Genomic DNA, 23,512 nt, shown 5'->3' with positions numbered 1-23,512 from the left:
CACAATTTTACCTGGTGAAACTAAAAAAAAAAAATCCCAATCCAACTTTACAAAACACTTAAGTCAGAAGACTGTATACTTTAAAGAGGAATATTTGTAGTGAATATATTCAATAAGCTTTTTTAAAGTTTTAATCGGGTTGAATTCTGGCCAGATGGGACTTTCACACAGTGTCCACTACGGAAAACTTAATGATTTGATGCAAACAGGTGCTTGGCATAAGCTACTCTATGAAGCCAAGTGGTATGGTCAGTAATGTGAACAGCAGAAATGGACCTGTAATACAGACACTTTGTGTGATGTATCTCGCTCACTTCAAACGTCTAAACCTCAGACATCCGTATCTGCTTGTCACACTAGACTTTATAGTCAGTGGAAAGGAACAGGCACTCCTGCAGCAAAAAGCTTCTGACTTCATTGTGACATCTTCTCCAGTATGAGATGTACTGACCAGTATGAGATGTACAGCCTTGTCCATTCCACTATTCATAAACAGCACTGAGGGCAATTCGCTCAGCTTGAAACATCATTCATCTGCCTAAGGCAGACAGATCCCACCCTGAGTTAAATCTGACAGTGAAATTAAGAATTCCTCTGGCCTTTGGGAGTGAAGGACTCATACAAAGTATACATGAAGCAAATGCAGTTGCAGGCACGGACAGATGTACAGCCACGTTACCCTTAAAGCAAGTAGATCGTATCCTGCTATAGGTGTAGCCAGTGCAGGCTCCAAAATGAGTACCAGAAGTTGATCAAATGCCCCTCAGTTTGCCCGCACTGAGCTCTGAACTGGTGTTGTTACACAGCTATCTTTACCTAGGATGCTTGTTTTAAAACTAGTCCGGATACCCAGGCTGCGTATATATACCTTTAAATACAAGCTGTGTAAAAGTATGGCAATAAAAACAGAATTCCATCAAGTCTTCCAGAAACACCCCACCATGATTGCACAGCTGTGAAAACATTAGTCTAAGGAATAAACTAGGAGAAGGTAAAACTACGAAAAGATTATTGGGAACAATTTGCCAGTGTTTTTATGCTCCGTAAATCTACTTGTAAAAGCTTTGTCTGAAAAACCATGAAAATAATACTCCTTGAAAAATGTAAGCGCTGTGCAGGCACAGATATGTTGAAATTGCTGCTAAATGCTTGGTTTGTTTCTTTTAAGTTACATTTGGATTCCTGAGGAAGCATTACTGGAGCTGTGCGAAAACTTCTCTTCTGCATAAATCCTTCCATTGCTGCTAAATGAAGCCTAATTGGTTAGAGTCATCGCCCCACTGCCAATGGTTTATTCATGGTTGACAGCCTGACTCATCAACTCTCCTGTTGAAGGCTGGTTTTACAATGAAGGCTTTTATTCAAGGAGACGAAGGGAAGAAAATTCTAACAATTCCATCTCTGGGATTAGTAACCATTTTTGAAATGGCACTGCATGCAGTATTTTCTTTTAGGAAATACTCTTGTACAGGAAAGCTGGTATCAAAGGGGGTAATTTAACATCTTCAAAAGAAGACGACCGAGTACTGAATTAGTTTTCTCATCGGCTTAGAGGAAATAACAATGCTTATATATTGATACATTTGAAGCAGCTTGTATAGACACCTAGGCCTAACATAGGGATGCTAATATACATCTTCTAAAGTAACATTCCGCTGTAAGGAAACCGCTAAACAATGGCATCCCAAGCCATGAAGCTCTGGAATGAAAAAAGTGTATTGTTTCTATGACCATAGCTGTGATATTATGCTTGTGTCACAGGACTGTACAGTCTTCAACAGAAAGAAGGAGAAGATGAGTACTCCAGTCAGAACTAAATAAGACCACAAGAGGTCTTGGTAGGTTGTTTAGTAAAAGTGTTTGTGGTAGCCTTCACAGTTTAATGGTGTTAAGAGGAGTAAGATTTTCTGGGAAGTTATTTTCATAGAAACATAGAATGGTTTGGGTTGGAAGGGACCTTTAGAGGCCATCTAGCCCAACCCCCCTGCAGTGAGCAGGGACATCTTCAACTAGATCAGGTTGCTCAGAGCCCCGTCCAACCTGACCTTGCATGTTTCCAGGGATGGGGCATCCACCACCTCTCTGGGCAACCTGTGCCAGTGTTTCACCACCCTCATTGTAAAAAATTTCTTCTGTATATCCAGTCTAAATCTACTCTCCTTTAGTTTAAAACCATTACCCCTTGCCCTGTCACAACAGGCCTTGCTAAAGAGATTGTCCCCATCTTTCCTATAGTCCCCCTTTAAGTACTGAAAGGCTGCCATAAGGTCTCCCCGCAGCCTTCTCTTCTCCAAGAAGAGGAACAACCCCAACTCTCTCAGCCTGCCCTTGTAGGAGAGGTGTTCTGTCAGATCAGTTCGTACTGATGGAAAAGCAACAACATTTTTGTCCAGAATGCCTTCATCAGTCGTGGTCAATGTTTAGATCAGCCTTTTCTTCGTTCTGGTAGGAGGGTGAAGGCACCTAGTTGCTCATGTTTTTATGGAGATGTTGCTTAAATTTTTTTAGCAGTGGCATGCTGAAAGCTGTCCCAGGAAGTCTAGTTGTGAATAAGTACCACATGTTTTGGTTTGAGTAAAATGAAGTAAGATAGGTTTTTTTAGCCACCTTAATCCCTCATGAGCTACTAGATATAGAAACCAGCATGCCTTAACGATGCCAGGTTCTGTTTTAAGCTAAGGATCCCCAGAGAGCTGACAGATGCAGGAGACACTTATATTGACACTGTAAACTATGTTTGAACAAATAAGTAGTAAGGTCTCAGAGGAGCAAGAAGGCAAAATTGGTGAGAACAACATTAGATATGAAGAGACCCCACGTGGTTCAGAAAAAAACTGATATTTGTAAGTGTTTATTTTGACTTTTTTGGTTGGTTTTTGTTTGGGGTTTTTTGTTCGTTTTTTTTTTTTTGTTTCTCTTTTTTTTTTAATGCGTATCTGCTACATTAGGAGGGCTCAGACTACGTGGACATGGAGTTTGACAGTGGTTGATTTTTCACAAGCATCATATGTGCGTGTATAGGTTACTGCTGGCCATAATTCAGATTTTCCCCTATGCATTTTATAATTATCCAAATATCTCTAAAGTTGTTACTAACCAAAACATACTTTAAAAAAAACCTACTGGTCCAAAGTGACAAAGATTCTTCAGCTTTGTTTTTGTTTCATCTGGAAAAAAATGTTCCAGTAGACCACTGTTAGCCAGCTGTAACAACATATACATATATAAAAATTATACCTGAACATTTATGAGAATCAAGTGTCTGAGCCACGAAATGAAAACAGGTTGGACAATGTATTGACGTTTATCTTCTGGAGAAATCTACGGGAAGAAGGACCTTCAGTAATTACCAGTTAAAACAAGGACTGATAATATGTCATCAGGGAGATAAAACCCAGTGATTTTGATCTAAAACTCTTCCCTCCTGTCTGCTTCCTCTGATTTAATCTTTTTTCATACTTTTCTGTCTCATATGCATTGGTTTTTTGTCACTGCTTTTGCCAGCTCTGCACACACAGCACAAGGCTAGCAAGTGCTACTCCTGGCTAGTCAAAGGGCTGGTACAAAAACATTTACTAAACGGTTAGTTAACACACATTTTTCTTCTCCAAAGACTTCTGTAATCTTACTTGAGGCTAGCAGCTACTTGCCTGTTATCCCCATTTCATATGAGTAGAAGGCCAATTAACAAGCTGTTCAGGAAAAATTTTGATCTGCAGATCATTTCAAGCAGCAACTCAATATATGCAGGGGACTTGTTGTTCTCCCTTAGGGAACCAATTCTATACCTTTTCAAAACCTCTGTGTATGGTAGGAGTTGAGCTACAGTCTAAGAAAGGTAAGACGTAGCTGTTTTTCTTTCACAGGAACTCTCTTTTTTTTCCATGCTAGTATATGATATGTTCAGTACAATGCATAAGTGTGGGGGGAAAATAAGCAAAAAAGATTTGGCAAGGCGTACTCACCACAACTCAAATTGTTTTCTGCTTTCAGTGCTGAAGTTGGAATACTCCAGAATTCATTTTCCCAGTCTACAATGTTTCCTTTCATATCGCAGCTGAGGTTGGCCAGCGTTTGCGCATTCATGGTGAAATTCCAGAGGCGGAAGTTGTAAATGTCCCCATTTAGAGAGCTCACTTCATTGCTGTTCGAGCCCAGCACCAGCCTCCCATTTCCAGGGATAACTTTGCCAAGGATATCTGGACAGTACACTATATGATAGGTGCTTTTGGCATATATACCTACACTGCCTGAGAAGCTGTCCCCTATGACACAGAGCTGTTGAAAGGTTCCTGTGAAAAACTCTGCATTTCGGGGCAATGCATTCTCAAGGATGCACTGTGTGCCCGAGATGTACAGAAAATGGCCTTTTGTGGTCTTCCCGAAGCTGAAGAATTCTGTCGACAATGCATCGGTGTAGGAGAAAACCTTCCAGTCATCGTTGTCATCACTGCTGCCCTTGGTTGCTTCAAAGCACAGTGTAAACTGCCTAAGGTCTGGCACTGAGACAGTTTCTGCCACAGACACAGCATCGCTGTCGGGAACCTGGGGAATGATGACTTTCTGATTCCTCAGAGACACGGCGACTAGAACCAAGAGCAGACAAATAAACAAAAAATAAATTAATCATATAGAAATAAATGCAGTCTACCAGCAAGGGTTAAAGTAACATTCATTAAAACAAACATTCATCAGGTGGTTTTATCACTGTAATTACCAATAGCACACACCAAGGGGAATTTGACTTGGGAGTGCACTCAGCTGAAAACATGCAGAGTTCCTTTCCAATGGCACGGAGAATGCACAGTCAACAAGCCCTCAAGTTACATTAAGAGCAATATTAGGACATATTACCTACTAGCTTCCAACTCTGCCTCAGCTCACTTTATAAAAATTACTACTCATTCATCTAGTAAGGATGCATTAGGCAATGGAATAAACCAGTTATCTGAAAAACACAGTATGACTTGCTTTTAAGATATATTATTTAATTACTTGTCTGCATGACTGCAATACACTCATGATGTTCAGGCCTTGCTTCTTTTAAATATCGCATAGAATAAAGCCCCCATTAGATTCCTTGGTAAGCTGAAGCCTCTTGTTCCTGAATTCAGCTAGTTTCTGCAAAGCATTAGGCATCTTCTCATTTTGTCCCCAGCACCCTTCTGGTTGATTATTGCAATCGTGTGTTTGTGAATATTTATGTCCAAGCTGTTCATTATTTGCTAATATTTGGGTCAGCAGTTTTGGATTTTGCACAAGTGTCTAGAAATGGCTAGCCCTCTCACAAATATGTACTGCAGTAAGGGTGTTTAGGCATGGGCAGAATTACTCTACTGTCATTTGCACTGGCAAAACAGCAGTCACCAAATGTGAAAAATGGTATCACATGACATATGCTTTTTCTCCATGAGTATATTAATAATGATCCTGCTCACTGTACTTTGGAAAACATTATTTTTCAAAATAAAGTGTCAATATGCTCAGTTTTATTGGCACATTTATGGCACCAAAATTCTTCTAGTAAATTTCTCCACAGAAAGAAGTTTCAGGTTATCAAACTCAACAAGACCATCTTACAACAGCCCTTTGTTTTACTTCTGGCTCTGCAGTTTTTTCTTCAGTTTCTCTGAAGAAACTGCTTATTCTCTGAGGAAGAACATACATATATTCTTGGAACATTTATCCAAGCGTGTAGACTACTTTCAGAATGATGTTAAATTGTTTCTGTTAGGAAGATAACTGGATTACAACAAACAGGGGGGTTTTTGGACACATTGTTATCTACAAATGAAGAACGTACAAAAGTCTTGGCAGCCCGGGTGCAGAAGGAGTGACCATCAACAGGCAGCACACTGTTCTGAGATCCACATCTGCTTTTACGGGAGCATTGGGATGACATGGACCCTGTCTCTGCTGCTTTTTAGAGCCCCTAGCTTTTTTGCAGCTCATTCTCTCACATCTCATACACCCCTTTACACATAAGCAAGCCAGGAGTCCCTAGAGTGTATTTTACAATCCCTTGCAGAGAAAACTGCTTTCCTGCCAGCTGATGGGCTTTTCAGCATGGGTTGATGCTTGAGTTGTGGTTTCTGCTGTTCCTAGCTTCACTGCTTTCATCTGCCCTTCCACTGATGCAGGTAGAAATGCATCAACTTAATGAGGTCTGCAAGTGTCTACATACCAAATATCTGTCTGAGTTTTTTGTTCCTACCGCACTGAATTGTGCTTTTAATCTGGGCTACTGCAGTACTGCTCAACTGTGTGCTTATTTTACATGACATTGCCTCAAGCATTTCTGTACTAACAGAGGTCTGTTGGCTCTCCTTCCTCTCCTTTTGGTGACTGAGCAACTCCTACTCACTGGTGGAGCTATTAATTACACAGTTAAATATTACGAGAAAATTATTTAACATGCCAGCTCTTCAGCTGGTGTAAATTGACATAATTCTCCTAACACTAGGAAAGCTATGTTCATTTACTGCAGCTGAGGATATGGCCCATCCATCTGCTGGTGGTGTGTTGCAGGAGATGACAACCAGGAAAGCCAACATTTGTGTGGGTGGCCAACTTGTTATGGATAACAGGACGTGCTCTGTGAAACTCAGTTTGAGACCACTCTTACATAAAACCAAGCAGTCACACAAAAGCTGTTCTATTCTCAGCTAATTCACTCCCACAGTTCACTTACTGTCTTATATTTGTCTTTCCCCACATATATTTTACCTTGTGTACATACTGTCTATCAGGACATACCATTAATGCCTTTTTAAACGCCATTTCTACATAGCAAATTGCTGTGTGTCTTTGAATGGCCCTTTACTTTCCAACTTTGCATTACTTTGTGAAACTCAAAATTGAACAAACTACTTAATTTTGTTATTTGCATATGATCATTTCTGAACAATGGAAGAAAATATGAATATAACACTGTTCCCCTCACTCTGGAAGAAATTAATGATTTTGCCCAGGTATCATGTTCATAATAGTAACAATGGTGTCAGCTTGACAAAGGAGCTTGAAACTCCATTGGGGACCTGAAGTGAGGGGGTGTGCAATCTCTCCAATGGCTTTGGGAATACTTTCCAAGGACAGGACAGCATAGTGCTGACACCTGCCACGCAGATGCATTGTAATTCAACTGTGTGTGCGCACGTTGATGTCCTGTTGTGTACATGCTTTTATAACTCGAATGGAAAGCAGTACATTATCATCCCTTCACCAAGCCCCTTTTCTGTATCCATTGCCAGGTTAAACATTACAATGACCTCTGTAACTATCTTCTGAAGCCAATGTAATTGCACAACTGTGGGCAATAAGCAGAATATAGTTATAATTTGCCCTAGACGCATGTAGCCAGCTCTCCTAGCACCCATGGTTAAAATCAAGATGTCAGGTGAGAGTTACAGATTTGGAGTAATGAAGCAAAATTCAGCAGCCTTAGTCTAGATGCTTAACTGCAAGCCTTAACACGGAGTTTCTGAATTAATATACATGTGAAACATTAAAATATAAGTCACTCGTGAAGGTCACTGATACCTTGACTCACATTAGGGAGTAGTCCTCCTACTAAAAATGAAAGGATATCTTCCAAGACTATTTACTGGTGCTATCCATGAATGTAAGGCACTATTCAATTTGGCATGGAGGTAATATTTTTGCTTTCATAAAAATACATTACCTATAGATATATATACACAAATGGTTCTCTGACTCTGTGGACCTTTCCTCTCCTCCTCATTGAACACATCTGAGGGCAACATTGCATCTTTTGATCCCGATTGTAAGTCATCTTATCCCTTACAGTCATACTTAAACATTAAAATACTAAAAAGGAATCATTAAAATATAAAGATTAATCAAGAAATAAATAATTTTGCATAATCTGCATATAACTTTTATTACCCACTTGATTTTACAAGTTCTTACAATACAGCAAGAGCTGTTAGTTTCAAATAGAGATACCTTTCAGAAAATTTTCTTCTACTTTCAGACGAGAACAGGTACTCCTAGAATTAATTTCATCAGCATGAAAGAGCCTCAGTAGAAAGAAGTATTTTTAGCTCCTCTGATATGACATTACCTCTTTTCTTTTCAGAACTGCACACAAATTTTGCTGGCATAATCATGATACTTTTGTCTTATGATTCCTGGGGGTTACTATCTTAATGATTTTAAAATATAGGATATATGTAATAAATATTTTAAAAAAATCATGAGGAAAATATACTTGTGACTGAAGAGGTAACTGCAAACCTCCTTGCTCTGTGTTTCTATGGCAGCCATCCAACCAACAGAACATGTGTGCTACAATAATATAAATGCTTAATATAATACCAATATTCGGTCTAAGTCGTGTGACTTCAACAAAAAGAAAGCCCGATGAGAGCATGCAACTGTAAACTATAACCCTGAAGTGGAATGAGTGGTGAGTAGCATAAGGGTCCTGTAAGTGACCATCCTAATGCCCTCCGTTACCTCGCTGCCCTTTACTGTCATGTGAGAGCAACTTCTAATTAATGCTTTAAACAATAAACCAAACACCAATCACATGTTATTTGTACCCTTATCTTCTAGGGGAAAAAGAATGAGTGGGTTTTGGGGTTTTTTTTTCCAGGTTTAAGCTTTTTAAAAACTAAGCATTGCTACATATTTAAGGAAGGAAAAGAAAGGTCAAGGAAGTGGAATGAAAGGTAGCCATTTTGCAATGCCAGTTCATCCTTGGGAGTTTGTTCTAGAGGCTGGAAGAACACCCGAGAAGCTCTGCCTTCTGTACAGACTTCTTCCCACTGTTGGGTGTTTCACTGAGCCAGAGGTCTGGGCTGGCCTTGTTTCTGGCTCAACTAAGTTCCCTCTCATGCTCTCCTTTCAGTTTCTGCGTGCCTCCGCAGGTACGCTGACCTGAAGGACAGGTGTCCTGCTTCCAAACTCTCCAGCATAAATCTGCAGGGAGAGGCATTGTTAGGCCTAAAATCTCTGCATGTGAGAAGTTTTTCTAACACACTTGATGTCATGTCCCACAATAAAATATTTTATTTTTATCCAAAGAAAAATTAAGAAAGAAATTAAAAAATACATGAGAACTCTGTCGTTTTATCCTGCAGTCTCTCCCCATCCTTTCCCTTCTCATGGAGGACTTGATTCCTTTAGGAAATGTCATTCTAATCCTTAAAGGACATTTCCTTCTAAAATCTGTAAGAGGGATGAAATGCTTTCGGCTTACTTACTTCGTACATAGCTGGCATTAAAACCTTTCTTTTGGATACTGAAGTCGCTTTTAAATGACACGATCATTTCATTTCCAGTAGAGTTATAGGATAATCCTTTGGCAGTGATGCCACAAAGGTTCATTGGGCTTTCTCCATTGTCTAATGTCAGTGAATCATAAATGCAGCCCGGAGCTTCTTCAATGTCAAAATCGATAAATGTTAGTTGTATGATGAATCCATGAGGTGCTCGGATGATCCACTTGCACGCTTGGCTGTTGGGATAATCACTGGGGAAGCATGGGGAAGTGAAAACTCCAGAGGGGTCAGTTAGCACGATCCTACAGTCATAGCATCCGTGAACTGGCAATAAAAACAGAGAAAGGCTGGAGGTCAGGAAGAGAAGCAACTTAACAGGGAAGTAATAATCAACACAGTAACTAAGTGTATTTCTACACAGAAAAACAAACAGAGATGGGAGAAAGAAAGGCAGAAAAAGGCCTGGTTTCCAGTGGGCATAATGCTGGAGGAATAGTACAGCAAAAGAATATTTTACATTAAAAATCCTACACAAAAGCAATAGAAATTATACTGCCAAATTTTCATTTGTCCACACAATATATATCTGCTATGTATATTGATCTGACAAAAGTGAAGTGGTAGCAACGGTTTTTCAGAAAACAATTCAGGAAGGCAAATGAATTCTTAAACTGCAACTTCTAAAAAGGTGGCTGGTATCATTTATATTTTTTGGCTGCTGGTACGATGATGACTGGTTGCTATTCCAGCAGCTCTGTGCCATGCTGCTGTTTCCAGTGGAATATCCCTGGAACACAGCAGTACAAGAGATGGGTGGATGAGTGGCAGAAGCAGCAGCTCTGCAGACCTCTCAAAGGTTAGTCATCTGCATCTCTGAAAAATGCTCTCCACATCACCCAGAGGGGTAGCGGTGAGCTACTGGCTTTTGAATCAACAGCAAATTACTGCACTCTCCCCATGCTGACTCAGCTCCGTTGACATACTTGTGGCAGTCAGGCTCTAAGAAATTCTTATCCTATTCCTCATACTCCTTTACTCACCTGCTGTGCTTACCCACAAGAATTTCAGGCTCAGTCAGTCCCCAGGGTTGCGTTTCTTGTTTGGTTTACATTTGCTCATTTATCATATGTTTACTTAGTGTATTACATGATATAATTACTGTGAACTGCCTGCTGCTAAAATCTGCAACAGTTTGTCAAAGCAGCACTGAACAAAATAGGTGGGAACTGAATATTGCCAATAGATAACCAAAGAAACTAACCAGCACATTTATGCTAAATTAGTTTGCAAACATTTCATGAGGCCACGATCCTGCGTCAAGTACTACAAATATGAAAAAATACAGGACAATGTGAACAGGCATTATTAGTTGCCCAAGCTAAAAGCAACTAAAAGAGTTGTCGAGTGTAAACTACATACGGAGCAGCCATAAAATAAGAATAAACTTTCCAAAAAGCCCTTCAAGTTTCTTCCCACTGCTTGGGTCCTGATATTGTTCAGTCACATTCAAATGGACCCTGACTCTGAAGTGACATGGCAAAAAAAGAAGCAGTTTACATCTGCAGGGAGAATTGTGAGGTGTATTTTACAGAGTTTTTATAATTTCTATTTGCAAATAATGAATTCATATGGCCCAAAGAGGTAAAGAGACAATTCATTAATTGGGCTCTCAGAGTGAAATACAGGCTGGTTCCATTAGAAAAGATCAGTGGGATGCTCATTTGGCCAAATGAGAAAAAAAAAATTGCCTTAAAGATTTGCAGGTAGCTTTGGGAAGAAGTGGCTCTCATGACATTGGAAAACTTGATCTGTGTAGTACAAAGAAGAGCCTGCCCATTCTTAATTTCTCTGCAAATCTTTACAGTCAGAGGACTGTGCTCACCTGCCCTGAATCCCTGCTGTTCCATTTATTAACCAGAGAGGGAATATTTACTTATTAGTATGGTGACTATAAATCCTGCAGTTGTACAAAGAGATGACGGCTTCATCCAGTGCATTTTGCACAGATAGGTATCAGTTTTCAGAGAACCACCCTAGATTGAGAGAAGGCAGAACAGGTGAAGTGCACACTAAGCCACAAGCCACTGCGGTCTCCTAGTCCAGAGCAAGTAAGCCTCTACATGTCAGAGCAGCTGTAAAACGGCCCTGGCTGGAGCTGCCTCCAGCTGGAAGGCTCAGTGATTCATGCTCCTGCCTTCGTTATTGCTAGGATGAGGGCTACAGGGGCTGAGGATTTGGCAGCATGCCACACCCACTCTCCTACTCATTCCTGCCAGAGAAATAAATGACACAGAGCTATCTGGGCAGCTGAGAACCTTCCCTGGGCACCCAGATGGACCTAAAGCCGGGACTAAGCTGTCAAGTGATGTAAATACCTGCAGGAACATGGATGTTAATGTACACTTATTCAGCCTTGGACCCCTAAAGTAAATCTGAAGGGCATTATAAAACACTGCTGAACCAGAAGAAAATATGCTATTTGTCAGTAAAAGTGTATCTCTCAAATTGGTAGAATATTACATTCAACCTGAGACTGGAAGAGTCAAATTTATCCATCAGAAAGAACACAGACATTCTTAAGAGAAGCCTAAGCTTGCCTTTATTAATTCTGTTAATCACCATCAGCCTAAACAGGACTCAATTCTTCTATTTATCTCTCTTGAGTATTTATCATTGTTTCTAAGCTGTGTAAAAAAGCCCCATCAGTACACTTCACCAAAATACTTTTATCCCTGCTGCCTGTCACTGTAAATACTAAAACATAAATGTTATTGATGTTACTGGGGTTTTTTTACCCATTTAATCTTTTCACCAACATATTGTCATTTTATTATATCCATATTGTTTTGTTGGTTTTACAGAACTAACGCAAAAACACAGCCCCTAAATTTAGGTAGGAAAATAAGTGCTCAAAACTTTACATACACAGAAGAAACAGATTTGGTGAGCAAAATACTTTACTTTTTTGAAGTGGGTTGGCTCCATTTTGGCATAGTAGCTATTCTGTCCATGACTGCAATTTGAAGGAGAAATATCCTGTTTTCATGCAAATGTCCACAGTAGTAAGTAAAAAGAAAAGAAAACAAACAACGAAACTATATATAAACAGCATGGTTTTGAATGGAACTTTTTGCACAGCTTCTCATGAGACAGTTATTTTTCTATAAACACCACCTATTTTACTCATTAAAGAGAAAAATTGCTGTGGCAACCTTAGGCTGTCAGCCAAAGCTGACAGATATTTTGCAATCCTGTCGGCCCAGAGCAGTTCTGAACTGTGGACACCAAATACTTATTACAATACACACCGCAAACATTTCTACAAGTAATCTGAGAGATTTTATTGATTTTAATGGGAACAAATTTAGGTATGATATTCCTGGTCAGAAGACCCACATACACAGAATCTGCCTGTGAAATATTTTTTTTTTTCAATCACCCTAGACCACAGGAAATTTACTCTCTAAATATATTTTATCCAATAATAGCCTTCATCTTTTCTCCCCCTCTTTTCTTCCCCAAACCAAAATGAACACCCTCCCCATATAGTGAGATCAAGCACTTATTTTCAGCATTTACTAAATTGAAAGTTTCAGTGGGCAATTAATTTGTCTCCATCATGAGAATACCCTGGAGTATGGTTTTTCTTTCATAAGCACCTTTTTTTTTCCCTGCAGGACTCATACTTCCTATAACAAAAGAATAGTTAAGTATTTAGTATGACACTTCAACACTACCCTTAAATGGAAAATTAATAAATTCCTCTGGAGTATGTTAGAGCTTTCACCAAAGTTATCTAAGTGATGCACAAATGTTAATAGACTTCAGAAGACGAATTGACTGTAGGGGAAATAGCTTTTTCCCTCCTATTGTGCCCATTTTATAAGGATGAAGTTAGGCATGGAGATAATGGGCAAAAATGGCAAAAGTTTCCATGGATTTTGGGTTCTTAATCTAAGAAATAAGAGTTCTGATTTTCCTTAACTACTTAGTATTTGTACAGGGTTTTATATGTCCAAAGCACACTATCAATGACTCTCAACTGCAGCTGGGAGAACAGTCTGCCAATCTGGCCCACTGCAGAAAATCCAAAAATGAGTACTTAGTGGCCAATGGAAAACTTTGGTCAAAGCAATTTGGCCATCTCTAATAGGAACTTATCGGTAAAGGCAGGGACAGAATCCCGTTCTCATGGTTGCCAGTTTTCCTAACCATGAGACTGTTCCCTCTGTTCTATGAGTCTCTGTGCCTATTTCTCATATATACCTTTTTATTTCTATGAAGAGGAAAGTACCCTATACTAGTCTTTCCTACACCATGCTGAATCATCTGAAGACTTTCCTAAAATTAAGGGGCTAAGGGAAACAGTATGTTAAAGATTGCACCATACAGAGAGACATATGCGCATGCAAACCTCATATCCTATGGAACAAAATTAAATCGCCCAGCTTTTCTGTCTACTGATTTTGTCTCTTTAGAGGCTCAGCACAGAATTCTACCATTTGAACTCATAAAGACACCTCTAGGCATTGAGGTACACAATTTGAACGTGACTTTCACAAGCCATTTGTGGGCAGCTGAAGCCACAATCAGACGCAGAGCTACAATGCTGAACTGCAGATTTGGGAAGGAAACATTCTCTATATAACCTCATACCATATGTTCCTACTTCTCTTTTTTTGATTTCTTCTTACATGACTAACATATTCCAGCACTTGCCTCCAAAATCTGTGCTACTATTCATATTTTCCTCTAGCTCCTTACACTACTTCTCTCCATTGTCATCATTTTCTCCCAAAACCTCATCTTTTGCCCTGTTATACTCTGTACTTCTTTCTCAGGCCTGAGTTTTGACTTCTACCTCTGCACCTGCTTTCATTTCTGCACTTACCCAACCTTGAAGAAATGCTGGACAACAAATTTTGTTTGGCCAAGAATTTTTTTAAAAGAGCAAAAGCAATCCAGCCTGGGACACTGCCTATTTCAGCCCTAAAGACCTAAAGTTTGTGAAGCTAAGGGTCAAAAGAAAACAGGGTCTCTGGGGAAAAACATCTGCGCTTGCAAGTCCTGCTTTATCCAGTTTGTTTTCACACTGAGTTACACCTTTCTTTGGGTTTTTCTTTTTCCAGCTGGAACATGCAGCTGGCCTTCTCTACAGCATTTTCCACCTGACAGAAGTGTAAATGACTACATATGCGTAGGCAGTGGCACAGGATACCAATGATAGCCAGTGTGGCTTGAATTAACACTACTGGTATTTTTTTAAAATCCATTAAAAGGCTCCCTCATAAAAGCAAGACAGAATGCTGCTGGATGCTATTTTGGCATGAAAATTAACTCTGCTTCTCCCTGTAAAGGAGACAACTTTCATAAGAAAGTATCCTGAAATAAATCTATGTAGCTCTGGGATTGAATTTTCAGAAAGCAAAAGAAAACCATTTATGTTAACTCTAGTCTTGTTCAAGTGAACAATAAAATCTCCCCTGCCTGACAGAATTAGGCCTAAACCACAGAAAATCTTAGCTACAGTACCTAGCACTTAAGACATTAAAAAGCAGTACAGAAATATAATTTGCTTTCATGTAGACATCTGAGAACCTTCAAGCACTTTACAAACGTTTGAAAAGGCAGCACTTATAAGGATGGTCATTTTGAACTAAGAAAGAGAGAAGCACGGGGAAGTGACATGACGTAGGTACCTGCAAGCGTGTGGCGAAGGCCAAAATAGAATTGAAACTTTAAAATCATTTACTGTGACACCCTCCCCACCCCCACCCCCCACAAAAATAATGCCAATTTTGATGAACATTAGGCAGGAAAAGGTCTTGCTTTCTAATAAGCAATTAATTATTGGGGTCTTCTTTCTATTTCAAGGATGCCATAACAAAGATATGGCCAAACATAAGGTTAAACGTATTTATGACTCCAAATAGATGGGTGAATGAGGTCAGCTATGGGCACACCTGCAGACCAGCAAAAGTAAGGGCCAAACCACCAAGATGTGGGTGGGATGGAATAGCTACAGAACAAACAAACCCATGTTATTCCAGTGGGACACAAACACTAAACCCAGAACAGCTATCACATGGCAAAGGCTTCGATAGTAGCTTATCTTCACTTTTTTAAAAAAAAAATCATTTCAGACATAAAGGGGATCTGTAGATCTACAGAAATACCTATATGCAAAATGTGAATATATGAATTGCAAAGAAGTGTCACGTCATTCCCTCTGGACATAAAGTAATGCTTACTCACTTATAAGTTAGTTATAAGACCTATACAAATTTTTATGCAAAACGTAAGCACAGCACTCTTCTGAAGCCTCTGCGCACCAAACCGTGTTGTCTGCTCTCTGCACAACCCACAATTTGACCAAGATCTGTCTGAGAAAGCGCAAATGATGTGGTGTAGCAGATTTGGTTTTGCTTCTTTAATTACTTTCCAAATTGTAGAAGCTGTTTGATCTCCCCAGAGGATCCTTATTTTGCTACAGTATGCCGGCCATGATAAAAATTACTATACACAACATATAATTTAACGTTAGCTGGCATAATAATCCTCAAATTAACCAGGCAATCCTAATTCTAATTATTAAAACATCTGAATTTAAAAAAAAGAGGACAAAACCAACAAAAAAGGATTCTCTCTACAAAAAGTAAGAGAGGTAAGACTCTCATCCTGATGTATATAAGTTTGTCCCTTCACATATGATGTTACAGTGCTGGCGTCTACTGGTTGGAAATATAATTGTGAATAAATGTAAAAGTCCCCTGATTTGTAATGATAATATAGAACCATTTCTTCTTCCACATTTCTACAGCATGCACAGCCCTAAAGTCACAAAATTCTTGAGCAAATCCTAAAATCTCACAGGTATGTTTTGGATTTAAACACGGACTTAAAGTTCAGCAACTGTTTAAAGTCCTTTTCTCCACAGTGATACCTTTGAGTCCTGTATTTGAAGCTTTAGAGTCCCATCTTCAGCCTTGCAGCCACCTCAGGACAGAACGGGAGGGAATGACTCCAGAACTGCTGCCGTATGAAAACAACAGGGGAGGCACTGCACGGACCCGAGCAGTGAGGAAGGCTGTGCTATCCTCTCTAGTTCTGACCATTTTCTTTTCCTTTTAATGAAAGGAGTAATAACTGGACCAACATACGCCAACACTCATTCTAGGACAGAGATCCATCCTCAGACACACAGTTTGCATATGAAAAGCTGGTAACCATGTGATTAAATAATTAACATGAACCATTTTACACCTGGCCTAATGTCCACAGCAATCCATACCCTTCCTTTCATTCCTTGCCAACCCACTCGGCATATTCTAGACTCGCAAAGTGCTAATTGAATCTGGGGGTAGCAAGAGGTCGATCTTTTATATCAAACTGTCACTGAAGTAGTTCCTTCCAATCTTTGAATTTCCTTCCCAAATTACTCTCTGCCTAAAGACCAGGAAAGGCAAGGTTTAATTCTAATTCAGTCATGAAAAATGTCACCATGTCAAAGCCTCTTATTCCCTGCCCTCCCCACTTAAAAACAGAAACATCATTCCTCCGGGTAGGGTTCAAAGCCATTCCATCGCCCTTTGTTAGTAGGATGTTATATTAACCTCCACCTCTGCAAAGGCATCAGTAGCAGGCTTTGATGCTAGCCAACTTGTGTGTCGAGAAATATATTTCAGATCACCTTTAGAGGATTTAAATTTCTCCAAACACTGAACAGTTAAACTGCTGGTCACTAAAATACCCGGCAGTGTAGTGTAGGTCATCAGAAAATGAAACCCAGTACAATTTAAGTAATTCTCTAAAACTTTCCTAAAATACTTACATTAATAGCTGTAGAATATATAGAATCCCCAAGAGGAAAAAACATTACCAATTTTTATGTGAAACCACCTGTACAGACTCATCAATAACATAATCAGAATAATTAAAAAAATAAAAATCTTATAAGCTTTATACGAGTGAAACTTTACATTTTCCTACTTAAAGCTGCAACACAATCAAATGCATTTTGCACAGCATGAGTATAATAAAGATGTAATTGGGAAGAATCTTTTGTGTGTGTGTTATTCTTAGTTTACAAATGTGACTTTTTTTTTTTTTGCCAATTTGTAAGAAACCACTATTTTAAGCACTATTAAAAACTCAGTCCAGACCCTCATTCTGCATCATTCCCATTGCATCATCTGCATAGTACTCCCTGTGCCCAGCAAGAATTTAAAGCCTCCATATTCCTGACTGGAAATAGCACATAACCCTGGCAGAGCCTTTTATAATTCAATGAAAGACAAGATTGTGCTCTCACAAAATAATTCAACAATTGGGTTTTGGCCACTGAAGCCAGGAGACAAAGAGAGTACTATGCCCTGGCCAGTCATATCAGCTTGCCTCACATCTTTTGCTGATGCATTATATCCTGCAGAATACTCTTTAAATGGCTGAACCGGTTGGTGCACCTAAGAATAACGAAACAGTAGAAAACAAACAAAAAAAAATCTCCTCACAGGCTAATGTGTAGACATATATGAAGGCGTAACTGTTGCCTGTGAAGTCACTTATTATTCTTGTTTCCTCTTGCTCCAACCCTTATTGCTTACCAGATTATTAACAAGTTAAATGTTTTGTAACGTGGAATTAGAACTGCTTATTTTGTCTCTTTTGTAAGACAAGAACAAGGCACTTCATTAATGAAATTTTATGTGGCAAATTGAAAACCAGTAACAGACAATATTTTCTCTTACATTACAACGTCAGCCTGTGGAACTCTAAACTGAAAAGTATCAAAGCAGGAAACACAACATTCAGAAAGCCAACAGACATTTTTCCAAGTATCTAATAAGACGTCTGAATCCTTCCAGATATATAACAACTGATAAGAGACACACCTGTAAGGAACTGCAAACCTCATAGTTTATGCTTGAAACTAATCTCAACCAACTGATCAGGAACGGTATTAACAGCTCCACTGTGATGGCGGGCATGACCCCAGGCTCCGGGACTCAGCGGCCCGTACGGCCGCAGCGTAAGGCTGACCCCAGCACTGCTCCTGCCAGCCCAGCCAGCTCTTCTCCAAACCCTGCCTGGGCACGGGTCAGCAGCCACTGCAGGTCAGGGACCATTCCCAACATGCAACCTGAATGCAGCTAACCTAGTTTTTATAATCGTGTGCATTTGGGACATGGCATGAGCTGGCCTCTGAGGCAGAGAGCAGCCCTGGGCGTGTCTCATTTACTGGAATTGAGGTGGCCAGTGCATGTGTGGGAAAGGGAAAGCAGCCAGGCAAGGCAGAGCACGAGGCCCTATCTTGTGTATCTTATGTAGGAGCCAATACATCAGTTCTCACTAGTTTTGGTGGTTCAAATACTACACGTAAATCCGTACATCCTGTTTCTATCATGATAATTAAAATTATCTTTCAGGATACACTTGAAGTCAGTAACAGTAATAATGTACCAAAAAAATCAGGAAGAGTAAAGCTTAAATTTCAAATCTGAGGTTAAGATTAGAAAAGCAGAAGTGAGAATAGTAAATTACTGACTCAGGAAGCACCTACCATGAACACAGGGCAGTAACCAGCTACTACTAAACCCAGCAGCAGAATTTTCACTAAAACCCGGCCAGCAGAAGCTGATCTGCGCTTCCTCATGACACGACTGTATAACATGATCCTACACTGAGAAAGATTTTGTTACCTATTTTCTCATAAATAATTATATAAACCACTGTATGATTCTTGATCCTTTTTGTAAGGGACATAGATGGACTGGAACCTTACACTGATTTAGGTTGTACTGTTCATACACAGGCTGTTGAGACTTTGGACAGGACATTTCAGGGAACTGATCCCTTGACTTCTCAAGACTAGCATCCTAACCAGCCCTCAAACTGAGTCATCCAAGTATTGCCATTATCAGCATTTGTTATAAGCCAGATCTCCAAAACATTATGATAGCCCTGGAAAGATCAGAGCTGATGCTTTTCATTCTCTCAGAGTGGGATGCTAGCATGATACAGAGACCATTGTAAATTCAGCATGTTTCCAGATATCCTATACCACCCCAGACCCCATTTTATGCTGGAATTCAGTACGTATTTATTTCTGTTGGGTTACCATTACCACTAAAAGCTCTGACCTCTCTTGATCGCTGTAGCACAAATATCCTACCTCCTGACAGCAACTGACTTTATCACAGCAGTGACTCCAGCAGGTTTTGATTGATCTGGGAAATTGAGGGAACCAGCTACAATAGAAGAAAATATGTTCAGAGCCAGGGTGGGGGCCCTGCACTGCCTGTTTCCCCTTAGTTGTTTGGTTTTGTGCCAATGAAAATGGAAGTGGAAACAAACACACTGACTGGGTAAATCTGCCCTGACCCATATGAGTGGAGTTCACACTGTCGACAAAGTTATGGATTTCCCCCAGAGGGAGGGGGTAATGTGAAAATCCTGTGTTACACCCATTGTAACTTAAGAATATTTTCATTGGCATTCCTGTGATAATCTTATAAAAATAACAGAATTGACTCTCAAGTTTTGGCCTGCGTTGGATTTTTTTTTTCCACAAAGTAGCAGAAGTTTGGGACAAAGAGTGGTATTGACACTTCAGTTTAGATATGCTGGCTAAAAAAGTATAAACTAGTAAGTATATAGGCTAGTACAATAAGCACATAAGCTAACACACATGTCAGTAAAGAGAAGATTATGTTAGGAAAGAGACAGGGTGGGAACAGTTAAGTTTTCTGTAAGGTTACTCCGTGTAACATAATCGCTTCAAACTGAGATCTACATATCACACTCCATCACAAATCATGCTGAGGTTTACAAAAGGAACGGTCATCATAAATGTCTTATTTTTGTCCACTCCAGCAAGAAGTTCTGGCACCTGGCTCCTAGCTGTTCAGCTGCTGCGTTGTTACAAAAAGTATCATAACCTCAGCTGGAGTAAACCCACGAGCGCAGCTAGCTTCCGCACAACTATATGAGGCTGTACAAGCTGAGGAGCTGTATGGCTAAATAATTTCTTGGGTGTCATTCGTGCAGGCAAGTCTCATGCTTGGCTGGGAGGCTGTTCAAAAAAAATGAATGGGAAAACTGCTGACAATCTTTTAGTGAGGCATGGTTTGTAGGAATTTGAGATCCCACCAAACTGCACAGACACTGGTTAAAATCACGTTGTATCTGGGCACAGGTCATGTTCTTAGTAAAACTCAGTCATACAGATGCATACAAGAAACACATTTCCTCTACATATACACTGGACACAGACTAAAGACATTGTTAGGATGAAATTTCTGGGTAACAGAATATTTTGTGCAGTGAAAGTAGAAAATACTGCCTCTTCACTGGGTGCTTTACCCAACAAACCCAACACACACCCAATATCCAAAGCAGTTTCAGTGTGACTCATGATGCATTCAGCATCTTTGCTTATAAGGGGACAGTTCAATTGCAGAGTTTTCTTTCTGAGGCTGCAATATTGGAATGCCTTTTCTGGCTGCTTCTGTCGGTATCCAGAATAATCATCATTCTTAACTCTTATGAAGGCCTCTAGAAAACACAAGGTAGGGGGGTTATTGCACTGCTAGTCAGTGATATCCTTCAAGCTTTGTGTGTTTATAGGCCAAATTTGGAGTCTAGAAGGTTTTTTTAGAATTTATTAGCCATCACAGAAAATCTGCTATTAAGGGAGTGGATCTCTTGCAGTAGATGTTAAAACTATGACTTGACGGTATTTAACAAGACACAGAAATTATGCACAACTACTTTACACTGGAATTCACTGTCCTAACACAATACCAAGGCATTCTAGACATACTGGGAAACACTGACTCAAATGCGATTTCATACAGAACCTTTGAGTCATTTTTAGGGTTTTACTACCTGTCCTTTCTACCAGTTTTCAAAGTATCTATTTCAATACGATTTGGGCTATTTATATTTCAGTACTTTAGTATTTTCTGGGTCCTTTCAGTAAGCTATTAAAAAAATAGATGCTGTCAGTAATATATCTGTCTCATCTGATCTGTAAGAAGGAGCAATTTAAGTAAAAATATTTGTGATTTTTTAACATCACGAAATAAAGAGTTTTTCTACTACACACAGAAATATTCTCTTCTATTCCATCATAGAAAATTAGTCATGCTTTGACCTTCCAAAGACAATAGCATATTCAGTGTTAACACTTACTATTCAACCAGTTCTGCCCAGAGCAAACTGAAAAGATGTTCTGAATAATGATAACAGGTATTTTCTTGTACATTATTAATGGAGGGGTCAGGAGACTGGAAAGGGATCAGGGCCCCTCTCCTACTGAAGCTTTCACCTCTCATACTTCATTTAGGAATCTCCTGGAAACGGTGAAGCTACACAAGTAAAAGTGAGATTACAAATTACTTCTCAACAGTTTGCATTGCTAAGAACAGAATAATGCTATGTACGATATGGCAAACAAATATCTACTGGGGGGACGTGTGTACATTTTTGACATTTAGTGTTACTTTGACATCCTTAGCGCTGGTTTTGCTCTATATTCTCCATCAAGCCATTCATTGTAACTTGAATAATTTCAGTGATACAGCATCTAGAACTGCTTTCTTATCGTTATGTTTTATCAGATGTAAAGATGGAAGGGAATGGCATAGCTACCTCAGAACAGTAATTCCTTCACTGCTGTGTTACTAATTTCCACTCCTGGATTGTTGGTGTGTTTCTGCTTTACATAACAGCAGAAAATAAAATGTTATGAATGCAGACAGTGAAGTCTTATATTAAACAGTCAAGTGTCTCCCTACTGCTTCCATTAAGCTTACCATGACTGATCTTTGTGTGCCTACACCTGAACCTTTGTTTTTGCCAGTCTGGGCTATGGTGATTTATTTTTCAAACCTCCATCCAATTCTCCAACAGCTCTAGGCACTGAACTCCCACTGCATCAATCAAGAAGTTGCCCTACACATATTTCAGTGCTTTTTCCAACTTTATCAGCTTCTTCTCCCAGTTCCCTAGAGAAGAATATTCCATGGATGAATGACCTTCCCAGTTAGGAATTTGATTCTGATCAGACTACGTGTATTTAACTCCTTGAGGATGCACAGTGTGCACCCCACTTCTCTTTTTGCCTCTTGAAAAGAAGAATCACTGAAAGCAAGAAAACAAATTCGCAATTATCAAATCAGAAATAAATAACTGATCTAACTGTGTCTTTCTCATCAACTATGACCACTTAACACATAAAACCCAGAAAATATTCTCTCTTTAGCAAGGAAACTATGATAGGTTTGACTAAGCTTGGCTTGAAAACCTCTGTGTTAGGTTTCAAAATGCTTTATCTCGTTTTTATTATTTGTCTACTCTGCATCTTAATGAACAGGCTTCCAGATATCAATGTGGTGTTTTTAACATGTCTGCTACGAAGCTAAGCTGGTCTCTGTGTTCAGAACATATATCACATTTAAATTATGCAATACTGGACTGCTTCAGCTCTCAGATACCAGGTGAATTCAATTCTTCACTGAAAGAGGAATTCTGAAAATAGACTTATATCTTATTTCCCCGAATCAAAATCAGCAAGTTATTCGGCTTATTATAAGAACAAAACCACTTTCTTAGTCTTAACAGAACTTGCTTCATGCAAAGGAACTTACTCTATTTTCTGCAACAGTTCTGCAGTCATCAGCATTATTTGGAAACAGCATCTAAAACACTTGCCACTTAATGGAAACTGCAGAGTTTTACAATTGACTTGCTCTGTAATTTCTGAAACCAGACCAAGCCAATCAACCAAAGGAAACCTCTTTCATGAATCTGTTATTTACATATAAAGCAGACAGGAAAAAGCCATTTTGTTAACTCTGGAGACACAGTTTAAGGAGGTTTTAAAAGATTAGGAAGCATAATGACAGGTGCACAGTGTTCCTTGAAATGAGACAGGAAGTGAGTACGAGACAGAACTTTATGGCATCATCCTTCTATAAAACTAAATGGACAAACTGTTCTCTCTTAATAATGACTATACACTAATATTTACAACCACATATTGTACCTTTACTTGACCTTTAACACACTGTACTGAATTAATTGCCTTAACTATTCAATTAATGACAGCCAATCCCTGGTTTGCTCCCACATTCTGAGACAGTTTTTAAAAATATTTTCCTGAAATATTAATCTCTGCAGTTGTTTTGTATCCAACAAAGCCTTGAAGTTCAAGCAAGCCAACATATGTCATCATCTCAAAACTTAACATCCTCACCTTTTAATTT

The 23,512-nt window shown here is 39.3% G+C and overlaps 1 protein-coding gene across 7 annotated transcripts in view; it reads right to left on the bottom strand.

Annotated features, from left to right (window-relative positions):
• The window catches only part of ADGRG6 (adhesion G protein-coupled receptor G6), a 113,052-nt gene that overhangs the window by 60,021 nt on the left and 29,519 nt on the right, over positions 1-23,512 (bottom strand). For all 7 annotated transcript variants that reach the window (XM_075087796.1, XM_075087791.1, XM_075087794.1 and 4 more), the window contains exons 3-4: positions 9,228-9,569; positions 3,966-4,586 (exon numbers count right to left, since the gene is read on the bottom strand). In XM_075087796.1, the coding sequence (XP_074943897.1) occupies positions 3,966-4,586; positions 9,228-9,569 (963 nt within the window). The remainder of the gene's footprint in view (positions 1-3,965; positions 4,587-9,227; positions 9,570-23,512) is intronic.

This window comes from Phalacrocorax aristotelis, chromosome 3 (assembly GCF_949628215.1).
Source record: "Phalacrocorax aristotelis chromosome 3, bGulAri2.1, whole genome shotgun sequence".
Classification (NCBI taxonomy): Eukaryota; Metazoa; Chordata; class Aves; order Suliformes; family Phalacrocoracidae; genus Phalacrocorax; species Phalacrocorax aristotelis.
Note: the sequence above shows the minus strand (reverse complement) of the source record. Positions and strands in the feature narration are given on the sequence as shown.